General features: G+C 41.3%; 1 protein-coding gene across 1 annotated transcript in view; it reads left to right on the top strand.

Moving 5' to 3' along the window:
- The window catches only part of CDH4 (cadherin 4), a 180,857-nt gene that overhangs the window by 113,782 nt on the left and 40,737 nt on the right, over positions 1-26,338 (top strand). Inside the window, exon 7 of the mRNA XM_029085623.1 lies at positions 24,531-24,668. Coding sequence (XP_028941456.1) covers positions 24,531-24,668 — 138 coding nt within the window. The remainder of the gene's footprint in view (positions 1-24,530; positions 24,669-26,338) is intronic.

Raw genomic sequence — 26,338 nt, 5'->3', positions numbered from 1 at the left:
AAGTGAAGTAGTAGATGAGAGGATACTCCACGCATTATTCATTCTGGAAGTGGTTTGTTTTGGAGTTGTGTATGTTTCTGCAATTATTTTAGCCATTAAACTTCAGCCCTGAAAATGCTTTCATCTTGGCTGATTCCATCTTTTTGTGGCCATGGCAATGCAGAGGAGTATGATGGGAAATGCGTTATTAGATTTGTAAATTATGTGCATTTTTTCCCCCCTTGATGTTTGATATCAGAAGACATGATGTTTGACAGAAAAGGTAATAAACAGTATTTGCTTGTAAATCAGCAGCAAGATGTGGTTTGAATGAATGCATATTTGAGCATAAAGAGAAAATCTGAAAAGGTTACCAGTGCTCCTCATTATCAGAAAATATGCCCTACGGATAAGAAGCGGAGGCAGCTTCCATCAGCATATGCTGGAGCGACACCAAATGACTGCGTGACTTCAATGGATCAGCTATTTGCAAAGCAATCACTGCCCTGACCTTGGTGCATAAAGACGTATCTAAAGTGACTTTCCATGAGCAAGCTTCACTAGTGCTGGTAAAATAGCTTGAAGACCGGGAAATCTGCAAGACATTGGATGGATCTTTGGGTAGGTGGCTTGCCTGCAGGTCCTTTGGCCATGGCAACATTTCTCTGAACCCCCAAACTAGAAAGCTGGAGAATTATCTCAGCTATATCTGTGTGAGTAGACATTGAAGCATCCACAATCATTTATGTAGATGATCCTGGTTAGGCAGGGAATACTGCACAAGAGTTTCCTACCCCCAGATTAGGACAAAACTATTAATTTTAAAAATCGTAATTAAGTAATCAGAAAAAAATGGGAGAGAATCAACATTTTCATTTTAATAGCTGCAAAAATGTCGTATTGATATTAGTCTTCTAAAATGATGTTTGACATTTTAAAAGATCAATTTTTGTCAAAGTTACCTCAAACCATTAAAGCCATTTTAAAAGGGACTGTTTCGCAATGTAAAAATAAATTCCAAGCGAGGGAGAGGTTTTGAATGCTCGCCCTTTGGGAGCAGTTTTACTCTTAGCGTCTTCTGATGAAAAATCACTTTGTCATAATATTCTCCACCAGTTTTCATCCTCAGGCCCCTTCAGCTCTCTATATGGTCTCTGCCACCACTGTCATCCTACCATATCAAAATGGGCATTTAGGGATGTTCTTCTGAAAGCTAATTCCACTGTTTGCAATAAGAGCCTGTTAATGTAACTCAGAGTGACCATTGCCTGCAGTGTTACCATCTTCAAAGGCTGACTGACAGATTGGAGAAATGGATTTTGCATTATTGTGCTGACCCCAGATGCTGTACCAGGCCAGGTCTAGAGAGGAGCTCAGGCACAGTGCTTTTCTTACGAAGTCCATAGGAAATAAGGTAGGCTAAATGATATACTCAATAACCAGATGTGCAGGGGAGCAGTCAGGGAAAACGCATCAAAACATCTTGCAAAAACTCATTTGAAGTTACATAAATTACTGTTTGCGTTTTCACACGCAGTTATTTTCAAGTCTAACCAGCTGTATCTGTTTGGAGTGGCCCTAAATAAATACATCATTACATAAACACAGAATTTGTTTGGGGTTTTTTTGCAATGAGGTCCAGGCCCTGTTTGCTTCGCAGGATTGCACAGACTGTGAGAAGGAGGTGTCTGAATTTCAATGGGACACTATGACACAGAAAATCCCATTCTTAGTCTGTTTGGTGTTTCTAAATCATGTGGTGACAGCTACCTTAAAAGGAGGCACAGTAAATAATATGGTCCATTTTTTGCTAGAGAAATTTGAATGTAAGTAGAAAGTCCAAGTGGGTGATGACATTTTGTTTAATATTTTTCACTCCTTTTGGTACAGCAAGCTGACGTCTGGAGCATGGTGATGCACTGTCCAGGCATTTTGCTGACAGGCTTCCCAGCAGCATATTTGTTTGCTGCTTATTCGGACAGCCAGATGATTGCTATTCAAGGAGAGCACTATGTCATGATCTGCGCTGATAACGCCGCGAGCCCGCCGCCAGTGCGTTATCATCTCACAGGATGCAATTACCTGATAAATGGTGACGCTCTCCGTAGCCATGTATTGGTTATACACCACTGCAAGTCCAGTCCACAAAGTTCAATCCAGTATTCAAAAGTCCCTGAGTACCACTGAAGTGTTCTCTAGTGGGTCCTCGGGTTTTATAAATGAGAAAATAAACGAAGTGACTCAAGGCACAGAGACGGCTCATCTGTGACTTCTCTGTTCCAAACCAGAATAAAATGTGAAAGAATAATCAGAAAGACATGATGGTTTTTATTGAAGAAATAATCACAGAGTTACTTATCAGAGTCAGGAAACCTGCTTTTTATCCTTTGTTGCATTATAAATAAGAATTACATTTCTTCTTGGGAAACAAGCCTGAAGTACACTGCAACACATTATTGTGAGTGATGCACGAGGAGAGACTGAATAAGTACTGCCCGTCTGTTCCGTTAGGTGATTGTTTCTCATGTTTCTTTGCTTTCCTTACCAGAAATGAGTTGTTTTATCACTTCAGAGGTGAAGTCTGACCAGTTTTTGAATCAGTTGTTTATGGGTCTGAATTACAAGCTGGCCAAAGGAAGGATGCTTAAAATAAAGTTCACTTTAAAAGTGTGAACGTTTGTGATTGGAGAGAAGTTGAGTAACAATGAAGCATAGCTGGGATGTTGCAGCTGAAGGAAGAGGCTGAAACCCTGTCTTCTGTGCATCCTGAGAAGAGTTTCTGCAGTTAGTATTTTTTACCCCTTCATGTGAACTCTAGCAAAGGCTTTAAGTTCCAAATTTGAAGGGATATAGAAAATGCTGTTCTAGGTGGGTCAACCCACACAGTTTAGCATCCTCTTGTGATACAGGCATCTGTCAGAGCTTCAGGCATGAGCTCTTGCAGCTGTTTGTTTGGTGGTTATGTCTCGCACTAGGTGATTAGATGTAAAATTACACAGTATCAGCCTAACTTGGAGCATAAAACCACTTCCATGCTCTGTCTTGACTGTTCATACATTTCTTGGCAGAAGCTGTTGCAGACACCAGCTTTCAATCCTTTCAAATTAAATGTCAGTTGATGGCGGAGTCATCATCAGCATGAGCGTCCTGCTCATTCTGCTTCCCCTGGCTCTGGAGAGCAGTTCTGCACCTCCTGAGCTTGCTGATGAGCAGCTCATCTGGGAGCAGTTTCGAAGGAGAACTTTGACTTTCTTTGGCTTCCCAGAGGAATTCATAATTATTTCCTCCTTTATCATGGAGTGCAGCTGGAGGCTTCAGCTCCATTAGAATTGCCCTGGTAATTTCACAGTGTGAAATTTACAGCAAACAAGGGACATTAACGTTAAATAAATTTATGCAACAGCAACCCTCACCCAAGTCATTAAAAGTGTGTGCAATTTTTAATGGATGCTTCAGCATGGCATTTGATAAGTTTGTTCATTTCTTTTCTCAGTCTGTTAAGTATATGTATACACACACACATAAATTTTGCTGCCAGAGGTATCGGTAAAAGCTGACTATGGCCTCAAATGTCACCTCCTTGCAAACACTTTAAACATGGCTATAATCCCAACCGCAGTGGAGTGAAGAGAGGCTGTCACTGAAGAGCGGATTTGTGCGTGTGCGAGAGAGTGTGGGTCTGTGTGCGACTCAAATAATCCAATTGAACTATGTAGTGATTCTGAATTATGTCTATTTGAAAAGACAGGATATCATAAAGACTGCTAATATGGTGGAAAATCATATTAAGCTGAGACAAGACGAAGTTGATTATGTCCTAGACTACTGCAGATGTGCCTGGCACTAGTTGTTTATGCATATTGATTGATCTTAAATATAACAGAGCAGAGGATGGGAGTGGTGGTTGTATGGTTATTGATTTTGTTTCAACTCCTTGGGCTGTCATCCTAAGCTTTCAGATCCAACTATCTTGACTGATACAACTCCTGATCAGAAAGCTTGATAAGATAGCAGGCATTAGACTGATGTCCTAGCCAAAGAAAATATGTCGGTTACGTCCTTGTAGAAGCAGATTGTTGTACTTCTTTCAGGCAGATCTTCTGAAACATGCCAGCTCTTCATAGCTCAGTGGAGCCTGAGTGTAAAATTCATTGGAAGGCTGCAGCTGGGCTTCAGCAGGCTTTGGATTTCAGCTGGTTTTGGGTTGAGTCTAGACTTGGTGGATGTTACTGATGGTGGGCTGTGCATTAAACAGTCTGAGCGTGCTCATGTGAGGCAGTTTGCTGCATGATCTGCTGCTCTTCAGTTTGCTAGAAGGAAGGTACTCGGTTTCTTAATTGATTAATTTTGGCTTTTACAAACCTGCATGAGCAGAACTGTTGTTTCTCCACCTCTCCCACGTTCCAAGCAATGAAGCTATAAACAGAAGGTTTTCAAGACTATTTTTTGGTGGTTCTCTCATTCCTCATGAGTCTTTATTAAGAAGGTATTCTTTAGTACTGCTAAGAGTGCCTAGAGCCACTGGCCTTTGCCACCAGGAAGCCTGGCTTCCAATGGCTCTGCTGGCTTTGTTTGCATGGAGATTGAAACGTGACACGGCAGTCAAATAAGGTGCTGGTTTTCTAATCAACAAAGTATTTAGGAGTAGAAAGAATCAGACCTTAAGCAGTCAATAAAATGAATTTGTGGCTGTTTGCCCTGAGAATTTCCTAATACCCCAATTCTGAGAGTTTATACATATGTATGGTCATTTCCACCTACCTTGACTGCAGCCCAAGCTCCCTGCAGGTGAAGTCTGCCAACACAGATGCGTTTCCATGATTATGGTTTAGTGCTGAAACTGAAATTTGTAAGCATGGTGAACTGAGTGCATATCACTTACTTTGATTTATGTTTGAGCTAAGGTGAAAGAACTCTACCTGTGATTATAGACATCAAAGACAATATATTGAAATTCAGTTATTATAATGTACACATCATTTATCATATCCCTACCCAATAATGCCAGCATTTGCTGCACAAAAAATATAGCTTGATGGATTACCTGCTTCTCACCATCTTCCCGAAGGCCAGGGAAGGCAAATACAGAATTACTTCAGAAATGTCAGACTCGGGCTCTTTCAGGCTGGGGAAAGAGACTGAAACCAAAAACCACAGGGCAGACAGCAAAATATATAGGCAGAGTGAGAATTTCAAGGAGCTTACAGTCCTCAAAGGAAACAAGTTTCTTTGTTTCCCGCTCTCATCAAGAGCAGGAGCGACCCAGTGACTACAGGCAGAGCACGTATCACCTTTTGCAGAATTTGGCCAGTTTTAGTGCCTACTCTTGAGATGCTACTGATCTTAAAAAAGCACATTTTTACATCTGAAGCAGGAGTGATCTGGACTTGGATCCATAACAGCCAGTTCTTGCCTGGGATCTAAAAAAAAAATGGCTTTGAAATATGAATTTCAAATTAAAACCAGCAAAAAATAAATAGCAGAAAATACTTTTATTTCTTGCTGAGCTTCTATTCAGCTCCTGCTTCCTGTTTTGACAGTGTAAGTTATACTTGGGCAGGAAAAAAGGAAGCCCACAAACATAATTGCAACCATGTCTAATTAGGCAGAGCTATGTAAATTTAGCGTTTCTACATGATTATAAATGTCAGGAGAGCCTTAGATAAGACATGAGAGTTTTGAGTATCTCTTGTGTACCTAGTCTAAAATGTCCTTATTGCTAATCCTATTCATCTGGAGTTGCTTCCTAATTAGAATATTTATGGGCTAATAAGGAGGTGAACAAGACACTCCAGTTCTGTTCCAAAGGTGAGAGTGGGGATTCATTAGACTCAGCGTCTCTGTTTTGATTGCTGTACAATGTAATTAACATTGTGCTAGACAATCATTTTAGATTTACCTTAACAACAAATATTTAAGAAGATTCCTGTTGTTGTTCTCTCTTTGAGCCTAGGTCTGCTGAAACCAAGAGCAGTTACATCATCAGCTTTGAGAGATTTTGAGGTTCCCAGATGGTTTTTTCCTACTTTATTTTGCAAGCTGTTCTGACCTCTGTTTTTCACTTACTGATGTTTCTGAGGTTTTTTCCATACTAGCTTAAAGTGAATCTGTTTTACATATTTTATGACTTCATAATTTATAAATTTTATATCACTAAGACCTATTTTATAGGAAATGCTTGTTTTGATTTTTTTTCACAGACTTTTCAGTTGCAAGTCTGTATCCAGTGACTTGAAATAAAAAAGAATTTTTGAAGTCGGGTATAGTTTAGCCATTTTTAGGTTATACTGCCATGAAAGCCTAGTTACTGGCTGATGTTCAGTGTCTGACTCTCTTAATTTTATCTCTCGAAGGGGCTGTCCCACCAGGAGCCCCACTGAGCCCGGGCACAGCAGCAGCAGCAGGAGAAATGCTTCCCACATCCAGATCAGTGCCAGGGCAACACCATGAATTCTACCCCACTGGGTTGTAAACAGTTGTGATCCAACACCGTGTGCGGATTTGAATGGTTCCTTAGTGGATCTATTTGTCCTCTCTTTCCCCCCTTGAGGGAAGGTCCAGTCCTTGCTCACCCTGCCAGCCCAACAACTGGGTTGCAGAAGACATCTTCCAACCTTCTTCCTGCTGCATCCTCTCTGGCTTTTGCAAGATGTTTCTTGCTTCTTGCTGCCAAAGGTCTCATTTTGAAGGACCCCTGAGCACAGCCTTTTTTTTGAAGTCCAAGGGGAAGCTGTGAGTACTGCCAACTCCAAACCACTGGGGCCAGTGCTGCTCAGGCCGGGGAAGCTGGGGTGCAGTTCCCCCAGCCTCAAAGGTATCTCTTGTTGGATTGTAGAAAAGACCAAAGCAGAGTTTCTGTTTTCCCTCTCCCCATCTGCCTTTACTTTAAGCCCTACTTGTCTGCAAACCATGTCAGAGTTCTGCAAAGCAATATCCATGACAAATATAAATGCTAAATTATTCTCAAATTTTTGACAGTGCTGTGGCTGGTCTCAAAATCGACTTCTTTTCAAAGGTAAACTGCTTAGAGCAAAACCTGGGGGTCTTGATCTCCTCTCTTTGCTTTCCTTCACGTATTGAGAAATTGACTCGTCTGAGAAAACAATGTTCTGTGTCTTTAAAGGTGTTATCAGAAAAGTTGTTAAGGTGGCAAGTCACGTTACTTCAAGTCTTCTCTGTGTAAATTACAGTTAGGTACAAGAATCTCATAGATAATGATAAATATAGCAATATTCTACTGCTGATGGAAATCATTATCAGCCATTATCAACTTTAATTAATATATTCACATTATTCAAATCCAGGTAGAAAATGTTCTTCGGCATCAAGTCTAGAGTAATACAGTTCATGGATTTTGTGCAGCTTGAAAAGCAGCTGGTAACAGGGAAGCAACTCTGGGGAAACACTTTGTTTAGACTAAGGGTCCAGAACCTTCTATGTCCTGTAGATTTCACCCATTCTCCACGCCTGTGTACAAGGGCTGGAAGATCTCATGTTTCCAAGGGCTGTTTCTCTCCTTGGTGCACTGTTTCCACACCAGAAGAGCTTTTCTGTTGTTTGTGGCATCTCAGTTGTCTCCGTAGCAACCAGGGTAATGCTGGGGAATACACAATTGAAGATGCTAGGAATGAGCACTGGTAGCAAATGTTCTTTGCTATGAAAAATGATTGAAAACAAACAGAAAATATGGGCTAAATAAACCACTGCTAGTTCTAAATGGAATGCTTCTTGAAAATTTCCGTTAGACCTTAGCAGCTCTTTAAATTAATAACCATTCCATCTGAGGATTTCCATCTGTTGATTTTGTTTGTTTGCTTTTTTCCCTTTTATAAAAACACCGAGGTCCAATTCTGCCACATGCTGTACACACAGCCCCAGGGAGCAGCACCGGGCACATGGGGTTGAACATCCCCTTCCACTTGAAAAAAGAATCTGAAAAATAACATCAGGCAAATGCACAGACCCTCCCAAACCCCACCTGCCACTCCAGAAGCAAAGCCATCAAACCCCAAATCCACAGGGAGAGTAGCCAGGAGCCTGCTCAGCCACTGAGGCTTTCCAGGAGAGGGAGGAAGATTCCTCACAACAGGTATTCCTTGTTCATCTGCTGTGCTAGACCTGGCCCCTAGGCAGCTGAGGACAACGGGCTCTGTTTTATATACACAATAAAGCAAATGAGAAAACCACCTGAAGAGATGCTCCTGCATCCATCTCACCCCTTCATGTCCTCTCCAGCCTGCTCACAGCATGCCAGGCATCGGCGCGGGCTCACGTCGTCTCTCCGCAGGCAATGCAGTAATACCTGGATAATTCCCCTCCCTGGGATGCTCACCTTCTAATGTTTAGACCAGAGAAAGGTGCCAGCCCAGGATGGTCTTTTCTGTTTCAAATGGAGCGGTGAAAATGGGATCTCTCTGATGTGTGTTGTGTTTTCCACTTCTACCCCTTCAAAGTGACAGGGCTGACTTTATGTGGGGCAAGGTCTGTCCTCTAAATCAATGATTCCATGGGCTAATGGTTTAGTTAGAGACCTTAAAGACTCAAAGTAAGGACCTGTTCCAGCTGGTTTGAGTTAGCACTTTGTTTCTGCTGTCAGATAATACATTTCCAAACCTGGGCTGCTCTGACATTTGCTACGAGAAAACAGAAATAAAAAAAATCCATACGGCTCCCATTAACCGAGAGCGAGGTAAACACAGCAGTTAGTGGGATGAGATAAAACCTTTTCACCTCTGGGACACAAATGTGAGTGCAACTTATGATAAAATTAAATACATTTCATTATCTCACCTTATTCCCCACAGGGAGTTAATCCATCTCACAAAGATCTTGACCCAGATTTATCACAGCCTCCAGCTTCTTCTTAGGAGAGTCCAAGGACCAGAGTCCTAAATCCCTTCACATCCTGCCTGAAGAGGATGATCCCACCAGGTCCATATGGAGCCCGGTCTTACAGTCTTGCATCTTGCTTGCGGTGAGGTACTTCAGCTTCTAGTCCTTCTGCTTTCACAGCACAGTTTGTCTGAGAAGTGGAGGACATAAAGGAACACACAGAGAACATTTGCTTAGTGTAAGTTTATACACCACCTCCAGAACCTGAGGTGAGCAGCTCGATAGAAGTTTGTTATATACTACTGTAGGAGTAGGAGCAATATTTATTTTCTTTTCCAAAAGTACAAGTCTCACCAGCATTGAGGAGAACATTAAACTAAGAATCTCATCAGCCCTTTCTCGATCTGCTACAGGGGTAAGATGTTAAACTGGATTCTGAAGAAAACACCAGTACAGTTTTGGGGATGTTTCCTTTGTGTAGATTATAGAGCATGGAGTCACAGACAGCTGAGATGGTTTCATTTGAATTCAACATCATGACCTCATGACCAAAACAAAAATACTTTGTTTTGAGAGATTCTTCATACCACAATATACCCTTTCCTTTCTAATTGTCTAATTTCCTTTCTAATTATCCATACTAGAATAAGGACTATCGTTTTCAGCTAGTGTAGCCTGAACAAATTACAGCTAGTGTGTGGTAGCCTGAGGTGGGATGAGATACCCCAGGCTTACTGCAGGTGAAGGGGAGCATGGACACTGGTGCTGTGCAGGGGCTAAGACACTGTAAATCCATGGCCCAGCTTGTCTCACAATAATTTTTTACGTACCTTAGTCTGCAGTTACATTTTGCTGGGCTAGTTATGTCACCGAGTATAAAACGATGAATTGCTGCCCAAAACTTACAGCCAGTCTAGTGACAGTGGTAAAAAGTTTCCTTCTGCTGTAAGTAATTCTGCTCAGGAAACTCATTCATCTCAGCAAAAGAACTTTCTTGCACATAGAAACAGGTCTCAGTTGAGGGTGGGGGGAAAGGAAGTAACGTTCCCAGTATGGATTTGATCAATAGAGCTTTACTTAGGTGTGTAAAGGCTTAAAACTCTATTCAGCATCTCAAACTGGACTCCCCAAACTGGCGAATGCCTCTGAAAAAAAATAGTCTTAATTCCTCTGCCTGTTCCCCATTTGAGAAACGAGGATAATTCCCAGCTCACAGAAGTTTAATGAGTATGAATTTGTCAATATTTATGCCTACAAAGAAAATAAAATATGCTGGCATTATTTATAGCATTTCAGTCAGCTCGTCAGAGCAGCGTCATACATGATCAGGTCATGGGTTAACAAGGATTAATTATCTTGGCAGAATTATGCTTTGCAATTTTTCATTCCAGTCTGTTACTTTTGAGTATTTCACAACATAGGCTACTAAATTTAGGGTCATTTTGCTTCTCGTATGAAATTCAGCTCTTCCATACGTAAATGTTTTTTAAGAAGAAATGCACCCAGAACTGGAGAGAACTGAAATGCTGAAACTTCTCCTTCCAGCTAATAGCCAAGAAACTGCTACATTCCTCCACTTTTATAACCACAAGAATTACATTTCATCACATAAAGATGGTTGGCATACCTTGTGGCAATGTGAAGATAATTCTGTATTACAAGAACCTGGGAGGTTGTCAGGGGGATCTCTACGGTGCTGACTCTTTTATAAAATTTCCCTTGCTAAGGTGGAACCTGCTCCTGGTCACTTAAAGGCCTTTGATACTTGCAAAGGTCCCATGCATCCCTTAGATGACAAAAAGCGTAGAAATTTAATGCTGCTTGATTAAAGCCCTGATCTGAGAAAATTAAATTCTGCCTTCAATTATTGAAATGGCTTGTGGCTACTGCTCCATCCTCATTTTACATAGTTACAAGAAGGGACCCAAGTTACCCTGCCAAAGGTCTCCCTGTGCAGCTGGGACATTTTAGGATTATCAAAAATCCTTCCTGGTCCACTCCCTTCTCTTTCAAATTAATGAACACGGCCTTTAAATTTCATATGTTGTAGATCAATACACTTCTGGGATACTTTTTAAAAAACTGTTCTGACCAGACCTTTCCTCCTGCTGTTGGCATTGAGCAGTTTGTTTCCTGGATGATGATGATGATGATTGCTCTCTTTGTAGTCTCACCTGGAGATACAGTGACTCTGCTAACGGAGATCTGATTAAGGCTGACAGGCCCAATACAGAAGGAAAACGTCCCTCCTCATCACAGCGAATTCTCACAGTGGCACTCTGCCAGCCCAGCTTCTCAGTCATTTAGTTTAATCAGCAGTTTTTCAGTTGATCATGAAGCTGTTCGTTCCTGTTCCTCACTTCCCCAGTTTTACTTCATGTTGGAAAACCTGTGAGCAGGCAGTATATTGAGTTGTACAGGTCTTCACTCTCCAAGGCAGAAAACACATCCCCTGGAAGGGGGTGAAGCCCTGCTGAAGCTGGACACCCATCTAACAGGCATCACATCCTTCAAAAGGCATCCACAAAGCATCTGAGTCACCAGAGGCTGGGTTTCAGACCCCACTGCAGTGTTTCTCTGCTGAGTCTTTGGGCACAGTTGAACCCATCATCACCAGAACTAAGTTTGCCCAGATGCCCTGCAGCCGCTTTCTATTGCAAACCTATGATCGCTCAATGTAGCAATCAGTATTTGCCTGGGATCTCTCTGTTTCTCCTTCCCCAGGTGTTGTACCCCAGAGAATGCTGAGAACCGTCAGGAAGCTTGATGAGAAGCTCTGCACTCTGCAAATAGTTCTTTATTTTGGTGGCCTTCCTTTTGTAAGAGTACACAAAATAATCCATTCATGACTTCACTCAAATCCACTAATGCAATGTTTAATGAAAAATCTTTCTTTTCTATTTATCTAATACATCTACATATAAACATTAGGATCATTAGCTTCTAAAAAACAGCTAAGATGCCTCATTCTGAAAAGTAGAGCATTGTATCTTCCATTAATCCTGGATCTTGTTCAGTGAGTGATTTGTACTATCTAAGTGATTGTAGCTGTGTTGCATTTGGTAAGTTATCACAAACTTTATTACCGTCTTTTTCTGTGGACTTAAGTGGATTTTCCATCAAATTCAGTCTGAATTGTATCCCTTCTTCTACACCAAGATGTAGTACAACAATCGAGTGTTAAATCAGCTGCATGTTTTGATTTCTTGCGTGGCACATCTTTGGCATTATTAATATATACCAAATGGACAAGATCAAATCTCGTTCATGTTCAGATGTCTTTGTTTCATGTCATGGGTCAGAATTTCCAGCCAGCTCAAAATCTTTCACTCACAGGCTAAACTTCTGGTTACTTTTCCCACAGCATTAAAGATCTTTTCCTTTGCACCTGTTTTCACATAAAAACTGACTTTTCTGTAATCAGCAGGGCTGGCAGGTTAGCTCAGGTATCATCCCCGTGGCACTCAGAGCAGGGGCTGGGTTGGTGCCACACAGAGCAGCTCTACAGCTGCTGCTGTAACAAAACGATTGGCAAACTTCCACGGTTTTGGGGACCAAAGTTTTCCGAGGCATTTTCAGCAGAGGAGGCAGGTCAGTCTCTTTGCTGTACATCCCACATTGCTTGATTCCACATGCTGATCCAGTAGACCAAAGGTTGGTGATGCATACAATGTGGAGTACCCACCATGGCTTGATAATGGAGGGTCTTCCAGCTGAGTCTGCACTGATTTAACCTGACCAGTTGATCATGTTTGGACTCTTTTTCTACAGCACCTGGGAGAGCGTAGCCCTCTTAAAAGCCAGGGAAACAAAGCCATTTGCAGTCAGAGCTGGTTTTGACAAAAGCCCCCATTAGTATTTCCAGCTTCACAACTAAAACCAAGTTTCTTTTCCAGTAATTCTGTCAATCACATTCTCCATCAGCAAATTGACACAACATGACCCTACCCGTTCTGGGAAAACAGCTCTTGAGGGAAATACAATAGGGAGCATCTCGCATGAATCTCTTCTCAGTTATTTGACTGTTTTCCACTAACCTTTCATTCTGCCAAATTTAATTAAATCAGCTGCTTTTCCAACTATAACCTGTTCCTTCACTGTTTGGATGTTCCCTTCAATTCGTAACAGTGAAGGCATATGTGATACACAGCTAGCAAGGACTTAGCTGAGCTGTTTTCTTAAAATAATTCTCAGCAATGAATAACAAATGACACCAAATTAGTTTATTTTATCTAGACCATACAGAGTCAACACAGTACAGATTCCCAAGACTTGGGTTGTGATCCTGACTGCTATTAATTTTAAAATCCAGGATCCTTGTGTTGTACACGCTATGTGTATACGTATAGGATATAGAGGAAATAGTTTGAATATATTACGTTGAATATATTACATTGATTTTATTATTTTAATTGCTGCACAGATAGGATTTAGAAAACCTCATGCTCCTAAGAATAACAAGGTCTGACTATAGCAGCAGTGTCATGAGCATGGAATTTGAAGCAAATATCTGCAAAAATGAAACCAAGTATAAATTATGAGCAATATTATGAATATTTATTCACCTACACTGATCTTCTTGATGATCTTTTTCAAGCTTCCAGCTCGACAGAGCTTAAAGAAGAAGGTTGTTTTACCTGAACTGTGAAAGGTTTTTCTTTCTCTTTTTAATCAAGCCAGATATACCAGAAAACAAATCAAGCTGATAAAAACCGAAGTCAGACTTATAAGAAAAACAGCTGTAGCAACTAAATGGCTTAAAGCAGAGAAAGTAGGAAAACAGCATGTGGGGCTAATGATGGGTGGTTTTCAGGTTTCAGAATACATTAAGGCGTTCTCCCTGTTTATTAAATTGCTCTGGCAGCGTTTGACAGCAAAGGTTTTGTGGATTATAAGAGCGCAATGGACGTAACTAGGGTATTTTTTTTCCCCCCAAAGCCTGTCCTTTGGGTAATCACCAAGAAGTTACATACTATAGGAAGAATTTGGTTTGCACAAGTCCAAAGAAGGTAATTTTTTATTTGAAAAAATGTTTCTCAGATTGTTGTTTACTTTCCCTTTTCTTGGTCTGCCTGGGGTTTTTGGATTTTTTTCCATCTCTCAACAGTCACTCCTTTTTGTCAGAAAGTGGCAGACACAGCCTGGCAGCAGCATCAATTTAATGCTGGCAGATTTACCAAAGGGCACCTCTTAGCAGTGATGGTTGCTGTGTGACCACCTAGACATTGAACTATCGCTTGTCTCTTCCTGTCCAAGAAAAGCGAAGTGTAATTTCATGGTTTTACAAAAATTGCCTCAGCCAAAAGTTAGAAGGCTTATTCCTCAGGTCTCCTTTTAAGTGCTTTGCAAGATGACCTGGCATCTCTAGAGCATAAAGCCTGCAAAATATTGACGGGAATTGAAAGCAGTGTCAGCTGGACCTCAGTTGTTTCTTGTTTCTGCTGAGATGCAGAAGAATGGCAGTGGCCACGCGTCACCCAGCGCGGTTGCCACCAGAGAGAAGGGTGCTGGAGATGGACACTTCTACAGCCCTCCTCATCAGAGTGGCTGAGTGCTTCAGCACACTCGTGGATTTTTATTCTCATGATATCACTGTGAGATAAGAAAGTGTTTTCATTTCATTTTGAAGTGTTATTTTCAATTTCTTTGAGGCATGGAAAAATTAAATGACCCACTAAAGGTCACTTGGGGAGTGTTTGGGAAAATGCAAAAGAAATCCAGGTCTTCCAAGCCTGCAGCCTTAATCACAGCCCTACTCTGTTTTGGCACAGACTCAGTGGCTGTAGTCAGAATCAAAATACATTATGCAAGATACTCGTCATATCTATTTTTTTAAATGAAATTTATTTGTAGCTCCTACCAGCTCATTGTCACCTTGCGTGACTATCATTGGTGACAATCAGAAGCATGTAATTCATTTTCCTGATTTCTCTCCTTGTGGACTTATGTCTGATGTGTAGTTTGAATCACTGAAGAATGAGATGTAACCCATTTCTAATTATTCTGTGATTCTAATTTTGGCATTAAATGAGAAAGCCATATGAGAAGCTCATTAACTGGCAGTCTTTCTAAACAGGAAAGTCAGTACTGTCCAAGGACAGAGATGCTGCTACAATGGGGTTTCTGATAACAGTTTTGGTAATAATTCTGATAACAATTTTGAGGTCAGTCCATAGTGCCAGAATAGCTTCAGTAGACTCTGCACAACCCAGGTGCCTTTATGGCAGTCCTTGAAGCATAGAAATCTATTAAGTTCCTCAACGGCAGCATCAGTACTTAAAACATTTTAAGACTAGAAAAGAAATGCTACAGAATCCTGGCTTCTTTTTGCTGTTGCTGTTCTCATACTTATCTTCTGAAAACAGCCCAGTCCTTATTTTTTGCTTGCTCCAGGCTTTGTGTCTTTATTTGCCAAGGCTCAGTCAAAAATAAATCCCAACAAATGTTATGTTCATGTTATAAAATTTCCCAAAACTGGAAAATACTTCACATTCTTAAATATATTTACATTTTCGACGAACTTTAATGAATGAGGACGATTTTAAAGCACTTTCTCAGATATGGAAAAAATTCTTTGGGCTTAAAAATTTTTGAAGCAACTACATTCAAGCTCTGACAAATGTCTGTGCTGAAATATCAGATAAAAAAAAAACTGTGACCTCTAATCTTCACCCTTTGCAACTGGAAATCTAGAACAAGTACCAGGTTTAACAGACTCTACTTGGCTGTTAACCTTGTATACAGCCTACATCAAAACATGCCATTGCTGTAAGTGGTGGCCAGCTGGGGTCTGAGCGTGGCAAACCCTCTGCAAGGTGCGTTTGGGTCAATTGACTCTTTTGGTGGATGTATTTTCTAGTAGGTCCCTTTCCTTGGGCAGAAGGTGCTTCATTGATATTCCTCCTGCGTTCCACCACAGTAGGGTTTCAGCTTGGGGGTTTTTTCAAAACCTTGATAGCCTGGGCTCAGTATCTGATCCCTCAGGAATAAAATTCACTCAAATATGTCTCTCTCTCTATATATATATATATATATATATGATGAATGTGGTTGCAGCATATCGTACTCAAAAGCATCTCTGTTCCTATTTGATACAGCCCTGCCTATGCACAGCATTGCTGGCAGCAGGCATCAAGAAAACCATGAAAATTATTCACCAGGATCCCCCATCTGTGTTACCATTTTCAGTTACTTGTCTGCTGGGAGAAGGGGTTTCTGGTTTTGCTTCAGGGCTTTTTAGTGTTTGGAGTTTATATTTCTAAGCTTCCCTTTGTATCCCTGACAACTAGCAGATCACTTTCTGAGCTGAGGTTCTCAGTCAATAACCCCGCTCCTGGAGTTGGCTGTTCAGCAGAATCCCGGCTCTCACAATGCAATTAGGTGGATGAGCAATTCAGTTTTGTTCATGTATCTTCTGTCCTGGGGGCTATGGGGAGATCTAGCCAGGATGCTGGAAGGTTTTCAGTACTACTGTTAGGGTCTTCTCTGCACCTAGCCTGTCCTTTGGAAAGGTTTCTACTTTCACCACTTTCAGTGTCTGAATAACAGAGAAAAAAAGGCAGCCAGGGGCAACAGCCACTGAACTATTTGGTCTCACACTACTAAAAGGCCAAACAGAGTAGACTCCTGAAAGACTTTCCAGCGTTCTTTGATTGTGTAACCTCTATGTGATGAAAAGATCATATTCGCTTTCTTTCAGGTAACTTTTAAAGCACTTCCTCATGCTTTCATACAAAAGCTGAGTTCGCTATTGCTGGGTGTTGTACCCACCACCACAAGCTGTTTTGCTTTCAGAAGCTGCCACACAAAAGAGAAAATAGCTGCTAAGCTGGAGCAGGTCCCATTTACACCTGTGTGGGAGATTCAACGCCCACCCTGGGAGAAGCTGGAGGAATTGATTTTGTCTCTGCTGGTTCTGAATGGGTTAAAATGTGTCAACTGTAACACATCAAACTACTATTTTAAAGTGTGGTAGCTTAAGAGAGAAAAAGATGAGTAGTGTAAGGTGGGAGATCCCATGGGTTAGGGGTCTCAGGTGCTGAGAGGGAAAGTGTTAAAAAAAAGTTTAATTGCTAGTTGTTAATCAAGCTGCCAGGTGGAAGCTATTTATTGAAGGTCGATTGTCAATATAGGTGCAGTGCCAAATGAAAATCCTGGGGTCAAGTTGTGGCTTCTGGACTTTTATTTGTCTCAGAAAAAAAGATTGGCATGTGTTAGGCTGACTTTGGAAGATTTGTGGAGTAGCTCTTGCTGTGTGGTGATGTGGGTGAAAACTGCCGGTGCTTTGGCCAGTGAGTCAGAGCAAACCCTAGAAGTGCTCATCAGAACAACTCCTGAGTAAGTATTTTCCTTCGTTCTGAGTCACACATGTTCAGCGCTGCCGGCAGAAATCCTCTGCCATGCAGAGGGTTAGCACGAGAAGTCATCCTCTCGCTGCCTCCTCCACACGCTCCAGTTGCGTACGGCGTGCGGGAGCGGAGCGATGAGTGGGCTGGGGATGGGGATGGTCCTTAGCACGGGGCTGCATCACCCTGTGGGAATAACAGAGGGAAGTCTCCCAGGGGCGGGTGTTTGCTCGGCGTGTGCCGGCTTTCCCACCCACCAGCTCTCCGTGCAATGCCACTGAGCTGGAATGGGGTGAGGTGAGCAGCCAGGCAGTGCTGCAGCCTTGGTTTTGGTGGCACAGGGGAGGTGGGAGCATGTGGAGAGCTGTGGGTGGTGGGACTGAGGCTTTCCCTGAGCGGGAGGCATTTATCAATATCTGGATGACAGGCAGGTTCAGTCAGATGGTAGCAGGAATTCTCAGGGTCTGACCTCCATGTCACAGGCCAGGATGTTTCACATGGACACCTTTGTTAAGGAAGAAAGGCAGCTTAATTAACACACCACCACAGTGCCCTTCCCAGGAGAGTGACCTGCGCATGGCTGGATGGAATTAGATCAAGGCACTGCCCCTGCTCGAGAACTCTGCCATTGCAGGTAGCTCATAAAATCAAATATACCCAGAGGATTGTGGACAGGGAACACCAAGCCATGCTGGAAGAAAAGCCAATTTTCTCCAGCCAAATGGAGAAAATAAACTCTCTGCTTCACTGTTCGTGGTTGTGCAGCACCAATTAGCCCAATTAACTTTAAAAATGGGGTCCCCTCCCTTGTTACACCCTTGTCCTCACAAGTGTGAAACCCCTCTGATAGTAGCTGCTCCTGCGTTGCGAGGTTGAGATGGAGCAAAACTGTTCTTTTTGGCTCAGGCAGCAGCTTTGTGCATTAAGATTCATGGGCCCAGGGTTTGATGTCTGCTGAGGGTGCTGTGTACATGACATGGTGCTGTGCTCTGCTGTGTGTAGGAAATGAAAAGGTCAAGTTATATCAAAGACTCTGCTCGACTCTGGCGCACGGATGAAGCTCACTCACCACCACCAGCATCTCTGGGGGGAACTGTGGAAGGTGTTGGGGTGCTCTGGGAAAGCTGTTGTCTTCACTGAGCTCCCAGAATAGGTTTTTCTTCTGGAAAATGTGTGTTCATATTTAATTGTGGCTAAGTAGGGAGTATTAAGGATAAATGCTTTCATAGATCTACCTGTGACCTTTGTTTCAATGATGACTTTTTTGAAAATGTATTTCTGCTAGAGTCAAGTGGATGTATGGGAGGAGTTTGTTTATTTGTTTTCAAATCAGATTTCCTGGCTCTGGTACAGTATTTATTATTAGTGTGTTCACCATCAGCTATCTTAGATGAAAAAAAATGAACATCAAAACTTCACTACGAGGTAAGAAATTATTTAGGAAAAAAAAAAATTAAAAAACAAAACAGAGGAATATCCCATATTCTCTCATTGGTATTGCAAAAGTAAGGGGAGATGGACAAACATGTAAATACAAAGATGTGAGGATAGCCATGGAAGGAAATAGGATTTAAATTTTCTGGCTCCTTCACCAATAGATTCCTCCTTGGTACCTCCTACAGCAACATTCTGGTAACCTTATTTGCTTTACTAGAGTTGCTCCTAAAATTAGTTAGTCATACATTTCTCAGGAAGTGATAACTAATTGGACAGTATTTGTACAGAGCTTTGAAAATGTAGGTCCTAATTTTGCAAACCCTTTGTCCATAATGTAGATTAATTTAATCATATAATTACTGCATTTCTGGACTTTGGCATACACAGTTACCCAGCTCGTGTGGGATTTATGATAATTGCATGTGTAAACCAGGACCAGCCATATTCCTAAAAATACTATGCGTGCACATTTGAAAATCAGAAACACAGATAGTACTACATTATGAGGACTTCATTTTAAAATACTGTGTTCTTTCAGACTCTCTCTGTGAATGTGATTTACTTTTGTTTATAACCTCTCTTGGCAAGACTGTGCTCAGCTTGGCCAGGGATTTGAGACGGTGTGTTCCGTGCCAGCCTGTATCTTGTTGGGCAGAGCCACTTGCAATAAGTGTAGTTTTGTTTGGGGCACTGTCCTGGTTTTGGCTGGGATAGAGTTAATTTTCTTTTGTGTGCTGATGGAACAGGCTGGTTCAGTGATATCCATATCCATAGGTGTTAAGTCTTAAACCATTTTCAAACAAACATATTGTGGTATTTGGACTGAAAGGGGTTATGATCTTTTTTTTCCTAAGAAGTTGTATGCAGAGAATGCTGAAAGCTCTGACTTGTGCTTTAGATCAATTTGTCATAATTTCTACCTAGACCAAAAGGATTTTATCCCTAATTTAATACATTCTTTGGAAGATTTTGCTCCCAGGCCCTATTTTAGATTGCTCCAGCATCTCACTCCTTTAGCAGTGGAAGATCTACTAATTTCCAGCTTAAATTTATTCATGGCTGGTTTATACCCATTTGTTCTTGTGTCAACATTGTCCTTTAGTTTAAATTGCTCCTTTGCCTTCCTAGTGTTTATCCTCCTGATGTATTTATAGACAGCAATCATATCCACTATCAGCCTTCATTTTGCTAGACTAAACAAGCCAAGCTCTTCTAGGCTCTTCTCCGGTGATGGGCTCCGGCACCTGGTTGGATCTGGGTTGCTCAGCAGTGAAGATGAGGGACCTGGATTGTGCACAGCATCCCAATGAGCCCTCGGTGTTTGGCACCAGGGATTAATACTGTCCTATCTGCAATGCTAATACCGCACACGATGCGTTTGCCGATGGCATTGGTGTCTAGCTCAGCAGCAGGGAGCTGGTGGGACACGGTGCCGGTCCTCCTTGCTCATGTCCAACAAACCAGCTTGCAGAAAAGTTTTGTTATTGGTCCCTTGCTGCATTATCTTGTATTTTGGACTATTAAATCACATCTTGTTTCTGTTATTTAAATCTCTGGTTACCCTCCTTTCAAGCTGTTAACTTCTTTCTCTACAAGGCATTGCTATATTTTTAGCCAAGCCCTTGATCAGCTTCCCCTTAACCAGTTTAACCAATTTCTTCTAACTAATTCCCATCTTCTGGAATTTAGCTGATATATTTCTTTGTGGCACTTTATCAGATGATTGACAGAAGAGCAGACAGATTAGATCTGCCGCAGTTCTTTTAATTATTCTTTCCTTCATAATTTTTTCCTTCAAAAGCCCTTCTTAGTTTTTAGGTCAGACTAAAAGCTCTGCACTTATCAAGACGGGTTTTTTTTTTTCCTTTGCTTAAGTAGATGCAGCACATTTACTTTCCTCTAGTGTGAAAATTTGTTAGATTTATTAAAAATACTGGCCACTGGACCTCCCAGGGACTTTACTGGGGTTGGGTTTTTAGTCTAGACCCCCTCAGGGCAGAGGATCATTTCTTTAGTTCCACAGCATCACCATCAGAGCAAAAACAGAGTAACTGTTTAATTTCTCTGGGTTAGGACCATTTTGTGTTACCTCTATGCTGCCATTTCTGCCCTGTGCTATTTAAAATGTCATTTTTGTAAAGAAAGAGAATATGAGAATTACTCTGTATGATCAAAATGCCATCAAGAAAATGTCTCTCGTGCTTGGAGGCATGGGACTGCTTTTTTTTTTTTTCCTAATAGTTGTAACAATAATAATAATATTAGGACAACAAACCAAGATGCCTCTGGAGATGTTGTGACAAATTGGAAGGATGTGTTGAAATTAAAATTGATTGAATAGTTCAATAGAATCAACTTAATGCACAGAAGTAAAAAGGTTAGCTACAGAAAAACAAAAAATCAGTAATTTGTTATCTGCTGGGGCCAATGTTCCTGAAGATTGAATTAGTTATAAACTAAAACTAAGTACTTGAAAGCAGCATCCTTGTGTGGCCACACAGGAGCCTTTCGGATGGAGCTGGCCGTGGATGGTAACCCAGTGCCTAAAGCTCTGACAAATCTCAGACTACTTCCATTTACATGTTTTTTGTGTTTTATATGACATAACGTGCCAGACAAAGCCATTCTCCATGTCATACTGCACTTGTGCTCTAAATGCAATGGTTATGTCTTCAGCTGTGGGTGCAATGAGTACAACTTTGGTGCTGTCTCTGAAGTTTCCCTTGCAACTCACCTCTGTGTGTCCCTGGTTACTGCAGCTGCCTCCGGTACCCCGAGATACAGCTCCCACCTCAAACGGGTCTGTTCCCGTAACGATCCTACCCAATCACTCCATCCATTTGAGATCTGCTGTAATTCCTCACATTTTCTCACTAGACTTGGACTCCCTGCAATTTCTAGCACATGTGCAATTCTCCTTTACCATTCTTCCCCTTTTCCCATCCTTATTCACGAGCTCTTTGTGTCTGGTACATTTGTACATTACTAAATTCTGGGCATTTTCATTTTTGACTTTGTATTATCTGATTGATATAATCTTTCTTTTAAATTTCTTTAATTTAAGAGTTCTGAATTTGTGCAGGGTTTTTTATTAACACTGTGCTATGATGCTCTGAATGGCACTTGGTTAAATAAAACTTTATTGTAAATCTGAGATTAATAAGACGGGGTCTGTGATTACACACACACACACACACAGAGGCGTATGTATCATTTAATAAGCTGTAAAATTGTGAAGTTAACAAAACTTTTAAATGAGATGAGACTTTCTAGTCCCTTACCCCCTCTTGTATGACAGAGTTCATTTTTCCAGGGGAAGCTTTAGTTAAGAAGTGAATAAAGGTAGACAGGAGCTGAAGGCGGTGGGAGGTTTGCAGGTATGAAGAAGTGCGGTGCAGACTGAGCGTGACCTTAGCCAAGGTCTGCCGTTCCTTCTCGGAGTTCAGATTCAAGTTTGCATAACGGTGTCAGGAGTTTCAGAATTACTTTTGACACACAAAGGGAGCTGCCTTTGCCGTGCCCTAGCTGGAGGCATGCTGCCGCGCCAGTCCCGACTTGCTGCGATGAGCACACCTGGGAGTGTCACCTGGGGGCCCAGCAGCTGGAAAGAGGTCAGTCTGCAAACATGGAAAAATAGAAAAATGCCAAGTTTAACAAAAAAAAAAAAATAAAAGCACCCCTGATGGAAGCTGTTTCATTGCCTTCTCGGCTGATGGAAAGGAAGGAACATTTTTTTTCCTGCGGTCGCTGCCGAAGCACTGAAGCTTTTACAATAACGTGCGACAGCTACACCATCAAATCAGAGACGCTGTGAATTCCCTGGCTCTGTCTCACTGCAGTGAGGAACATCAAAGGTGGCTTTGCTGTTTAAATGCACTATTGAAAGGGAGTCTCTCATCTGGGCCTCCAACTTGTTTTTCTAATTTATGTGGAGTCTGATTGCTTCTCTTTTTTAAAATATCTTCCTCCCTTCTATAATTTAAACCTAATTCAGCTCACAAGGATTTGACTTGTTAGGGAATACTTCTGTCAGCCTCCCAAGTTGTCTATAAGAAAGAATAAGGAAAGAAAAGCTAAATATGAAATAGAAATTCCATTCACTAATAAGGTCATTTCAGCCTTACAATTACCCAGTGCTTTACAAATGGAGTCATGAACGGCAACTTCTTATGTGAGGAAAAACAAGGGCTAACAATAGTTTCTCCCTCATGTTTTATTATACAAGATAGCAAGAGATAATGAAAGTGCATTTCCATAATATATTCCAGTTGCAAGGTGCATGGATCCCGGTGTGTGATATCTTGTCAATTTAGCAGGTTAATGTCTGTCAATTAAAAGTCCTGGAATCAAGATAAAGCTGAAACTCAGATGTCTGTTAGTCTAGCAATGCAGAAGAATTAAGAATTAAGCCAGTTACAGCGCTTCCAGAATGTTTATGTAGGTGTGGAGAGACCTAATTGGCTTAATTCTCACCCTTTGAAATTTTAAAGGACATTTGACATTTTACACACGCTCGTAACATCGGCACACGAAAGGAGCAGCCCTCGAGTACCTACGAGTGTTCTGAGAGCAGGAAGCAATGCTGCACGTGGCAGGTCTCTCCTCCCAGTGAAGTCCCTCTACTTGGCTTTGCACAAAGCTTTTCCTGCATCACATTGTGCCCCCATTTGGTTTTCCCATCCTTTGGGATCTCCAATGCGCTGTTGGAGCAGCTCAGTCCTTGCGTCCTACCTCACATCTGTAATTACACCTTAAACCTTAAGGTATAGGGCATGGTCATAGAATCATGGAATGGTTTGGGTTGGAAGGGACCTTAAAGCTCATCCAGTCCCAACCCCCCTGCCAGCAGCAGGGACACCTTCCACTAGACCAGGTTGCTCAAAGCCTCATCCAACCTGGCCTTGAACACTTCCAGGGAGGAGCAGCCACAGCTTCTCTGGGTGACAATGATGTTCAGCTTTGCCCTGAGTCACACCAGCATTCTCGGCACATCACTTTGGCAATGCTTCAGGAGAGGAGCTTTGCTTTGATACCTGCCTGTGAAGTGCTCCATGTACCCTGAGCATGGCATGTGGAGACATCAATAGCAAATTCTGCAGTTCTAAATGAAAATTTATTGTTGAGGCCAGTTTTAAAGATAAGGAGGTTTTTCTCAGTGCGAGCAGATAACTCCGAAGTAAAGAGACATCCTGGGGAGATGTTCGCACATGGAACAGCACACAGTCTTCTATTTTATTTAGATTTATTTTATTTTCCAGTTGCACTGATGTACAGCATCTTTTAGAAGAACTTTCATATGTGGGGGTTTTATAATTTGCTCTGGAAGGCTTTTTCTTTGAGAGCCATGTTGTTTGTGGTGCTCAGGAATTTAAATCACTTCTACTGATTGTTTATTGCATTATTTTGTTTCCATACTGGACTTAAGTTCTCTTTGTTTACCAAGATTGTGTTAAGGATTGAAATGTGGGGGGCATTTTAAGTATCAAAATGCTTTGTGGGTATCAAACTGTGTGAGCAGAACAAGCTTGGAGATAGAGGGCCACCAGGCAATTTTGCCATCAGTTTTGGGGGTATAATGTTCTTAGTGATGTTTTCAGTGAAAATTCCAGCAAAATTTCTACTGGTTTTCAGAAGACAGAAACTAATATAGCCAAAAATGCTTAAAAATTAACAAAAATGTCTGTTGCAACCAAGGATTTTTGCCCATAATATTTTTATTTTCCCATAAAGCAGGTGATATCCACCAATCTATGCAAAAATCCCTCCAAAAACATGATAGAAAATTTTGTCTTTCTTTTTTACTAACATTTTGAATCCGATCAACAACTTAGTCTGCTTAAAGATTGCACTTATATACAGAAAATAAACCAAGGTATTTTACAGGATGCATTCTTGTTTCTCATCTATTCTTTTCTTTTCTTTTCTTTTTTTTTCCAGAAAGTTCAGCAGTATATAGTCATTGTTCAAGCTACAGATATGGAAGGAAATCTTAACTATGGTCTCTCAAACACGGCAACAGCAATCATTACAGTGACAGATGTGAATGACAACCCACCCGAATTCACCACCAGCACTGTAAGTATCAATACATCAGCACAGTGATGCATGGACACACAACGTCTTTGTAATTCATGGATGTTTATATCCGTCGTCTCTCGTAGCTGGTTTGGCAGATAGGAGGAACTTGATAGATAACGGTGGAACAAAGACTTTCAGAGGGGAAAAAAAAAAAAGGAGGAAAAATGGAAAAGAAGAAAAGAATGATTCATGAACCAGCAAAACTATTTGGCGACCAATTTTGCTGAGGTACTAAAGGAGGTGAAATAACGTGGCAAACAGACTATGTTTGATTGCACCAAAGAGGAAACAGTTGTTTCACAGCAATTGGCTGTAGACATATCAGAGTTATTATTACTTATGAGCAGTAAGAAATATTTTGGGTTTAGTAGCTTGGATATGATTTCAAGGAAGCAGTAAATACTCTAAATGGTAACAGTTATCCGGTGAAATTTTTATTTCACTGATGGCTCTAACAGATGTATTTGTGTGTGCCAGCAGTAAGTGTGTAGATGTTCTTCAGTACATCTGGTTTTAATCAGTTAAAGATCATTCTTATGTTAGTACAGTATTTCTCTATTCTGTTCTCATGTGCTCCAAGTTGCCATTACTGGAGGATAAGGGGAAAAAATAAAGAGATTGTAAATGACAAATTTTTAGGGCTGCTTAAGGTAAAAATGAAGAGTTGGAAGGTAAAATGATGTGGTCTGGTTCTTTCCAGCCTTCATAATGCATAGACATAGAACATCTGAAATGTGCATAGTAATTTTAGAAACCACAGAGCAGTACAGAGGTCTGCATGCTAATAAATGAGAAATCATTGTGTATCCACCGTCTGTATTCATATGAGGGTCAACAAGGAGCAGTAAGTGATGTATCTTAAACTGATACCAAATCTTTAATAATACAGAAAGTTTAACTGTGTTGTGTTCAAGTCACTGAACATCCTTTGAGGAATGTTTTTATTATTTATATTACTCTGAATTTTTTTTTCCATCTTAAAGAGTCTGCAAATACTTATTAATGTAGTACCAAAATTTCTGTCATAGTCAATACCCCGAGCTTTGTATTGTAAAGTTGTCATTAAATATCTCCTTAAGTATGATACATACACTTGTGAAGAGCCGTGAAAATCTGATACAAGTCTCAGGCCACGTGTCCTTTCTGCTGCCAGCATGGGATTTTTCTCTCTTGAAAATTTTATAACAGACAGTCTTATGGAGCTTTGCATCTCTCAGGCCATGGAACTTTCCACCACAGCAGTACGTCTGCCCCAGCTTGCTAGTGTTTGCCAGGGGACAGACCTTACTCTGATAAGTAAATGCTTTTTTAACCTACATTTGAGTGAAAAAGGAATGACATCTAGTGGCCATGTCATTTAAGCACAAGTTGTTCCAGATGAGCCAGGTTGCCTGGTCCTTGTCTCCAAATGCAGGTGAGGAGGTGAGGTTTGGGGCAGCGGGATGAGCCGTGCCAGGGTTAGTCCCACATGCACATCAGTGCCTTCTCGAGGGCAGTGTCCCTCCAGATGTGGTATTTTAATGTCCTTCCAAAACACTTTCCAAAGCTGAATCTGATGGAAGGTGAGATAATGGAAATTTGCTTACAGGTGAATTCTGAGTATTTAATGTCTCAGTGTGTGTTAGACCTAGAAGGAATAAAAGCCATCGAGAGAATTACCCATAGGA

Source organism: Antrostomus carolinensis, unplaced genomic scaffold, assembly GCF_000700745.2.
Source record: "Antrostomus carolinensis isolate BGI_N321 unplaced genomic scaffold, ASM70074v2 scaffold4496, whole genome shotgun sequence".
NCBI lineage: Eukaryota > Metazoa > Chordata > Aves > Caprimulgiformes > Caprimulgidae > Antrostomus > Antrostomus carolinensis.
Note: the sequence above shows the minus strand (reverse complement) of the source record. Positions and strands in the feature narration are given on the sequence as shown.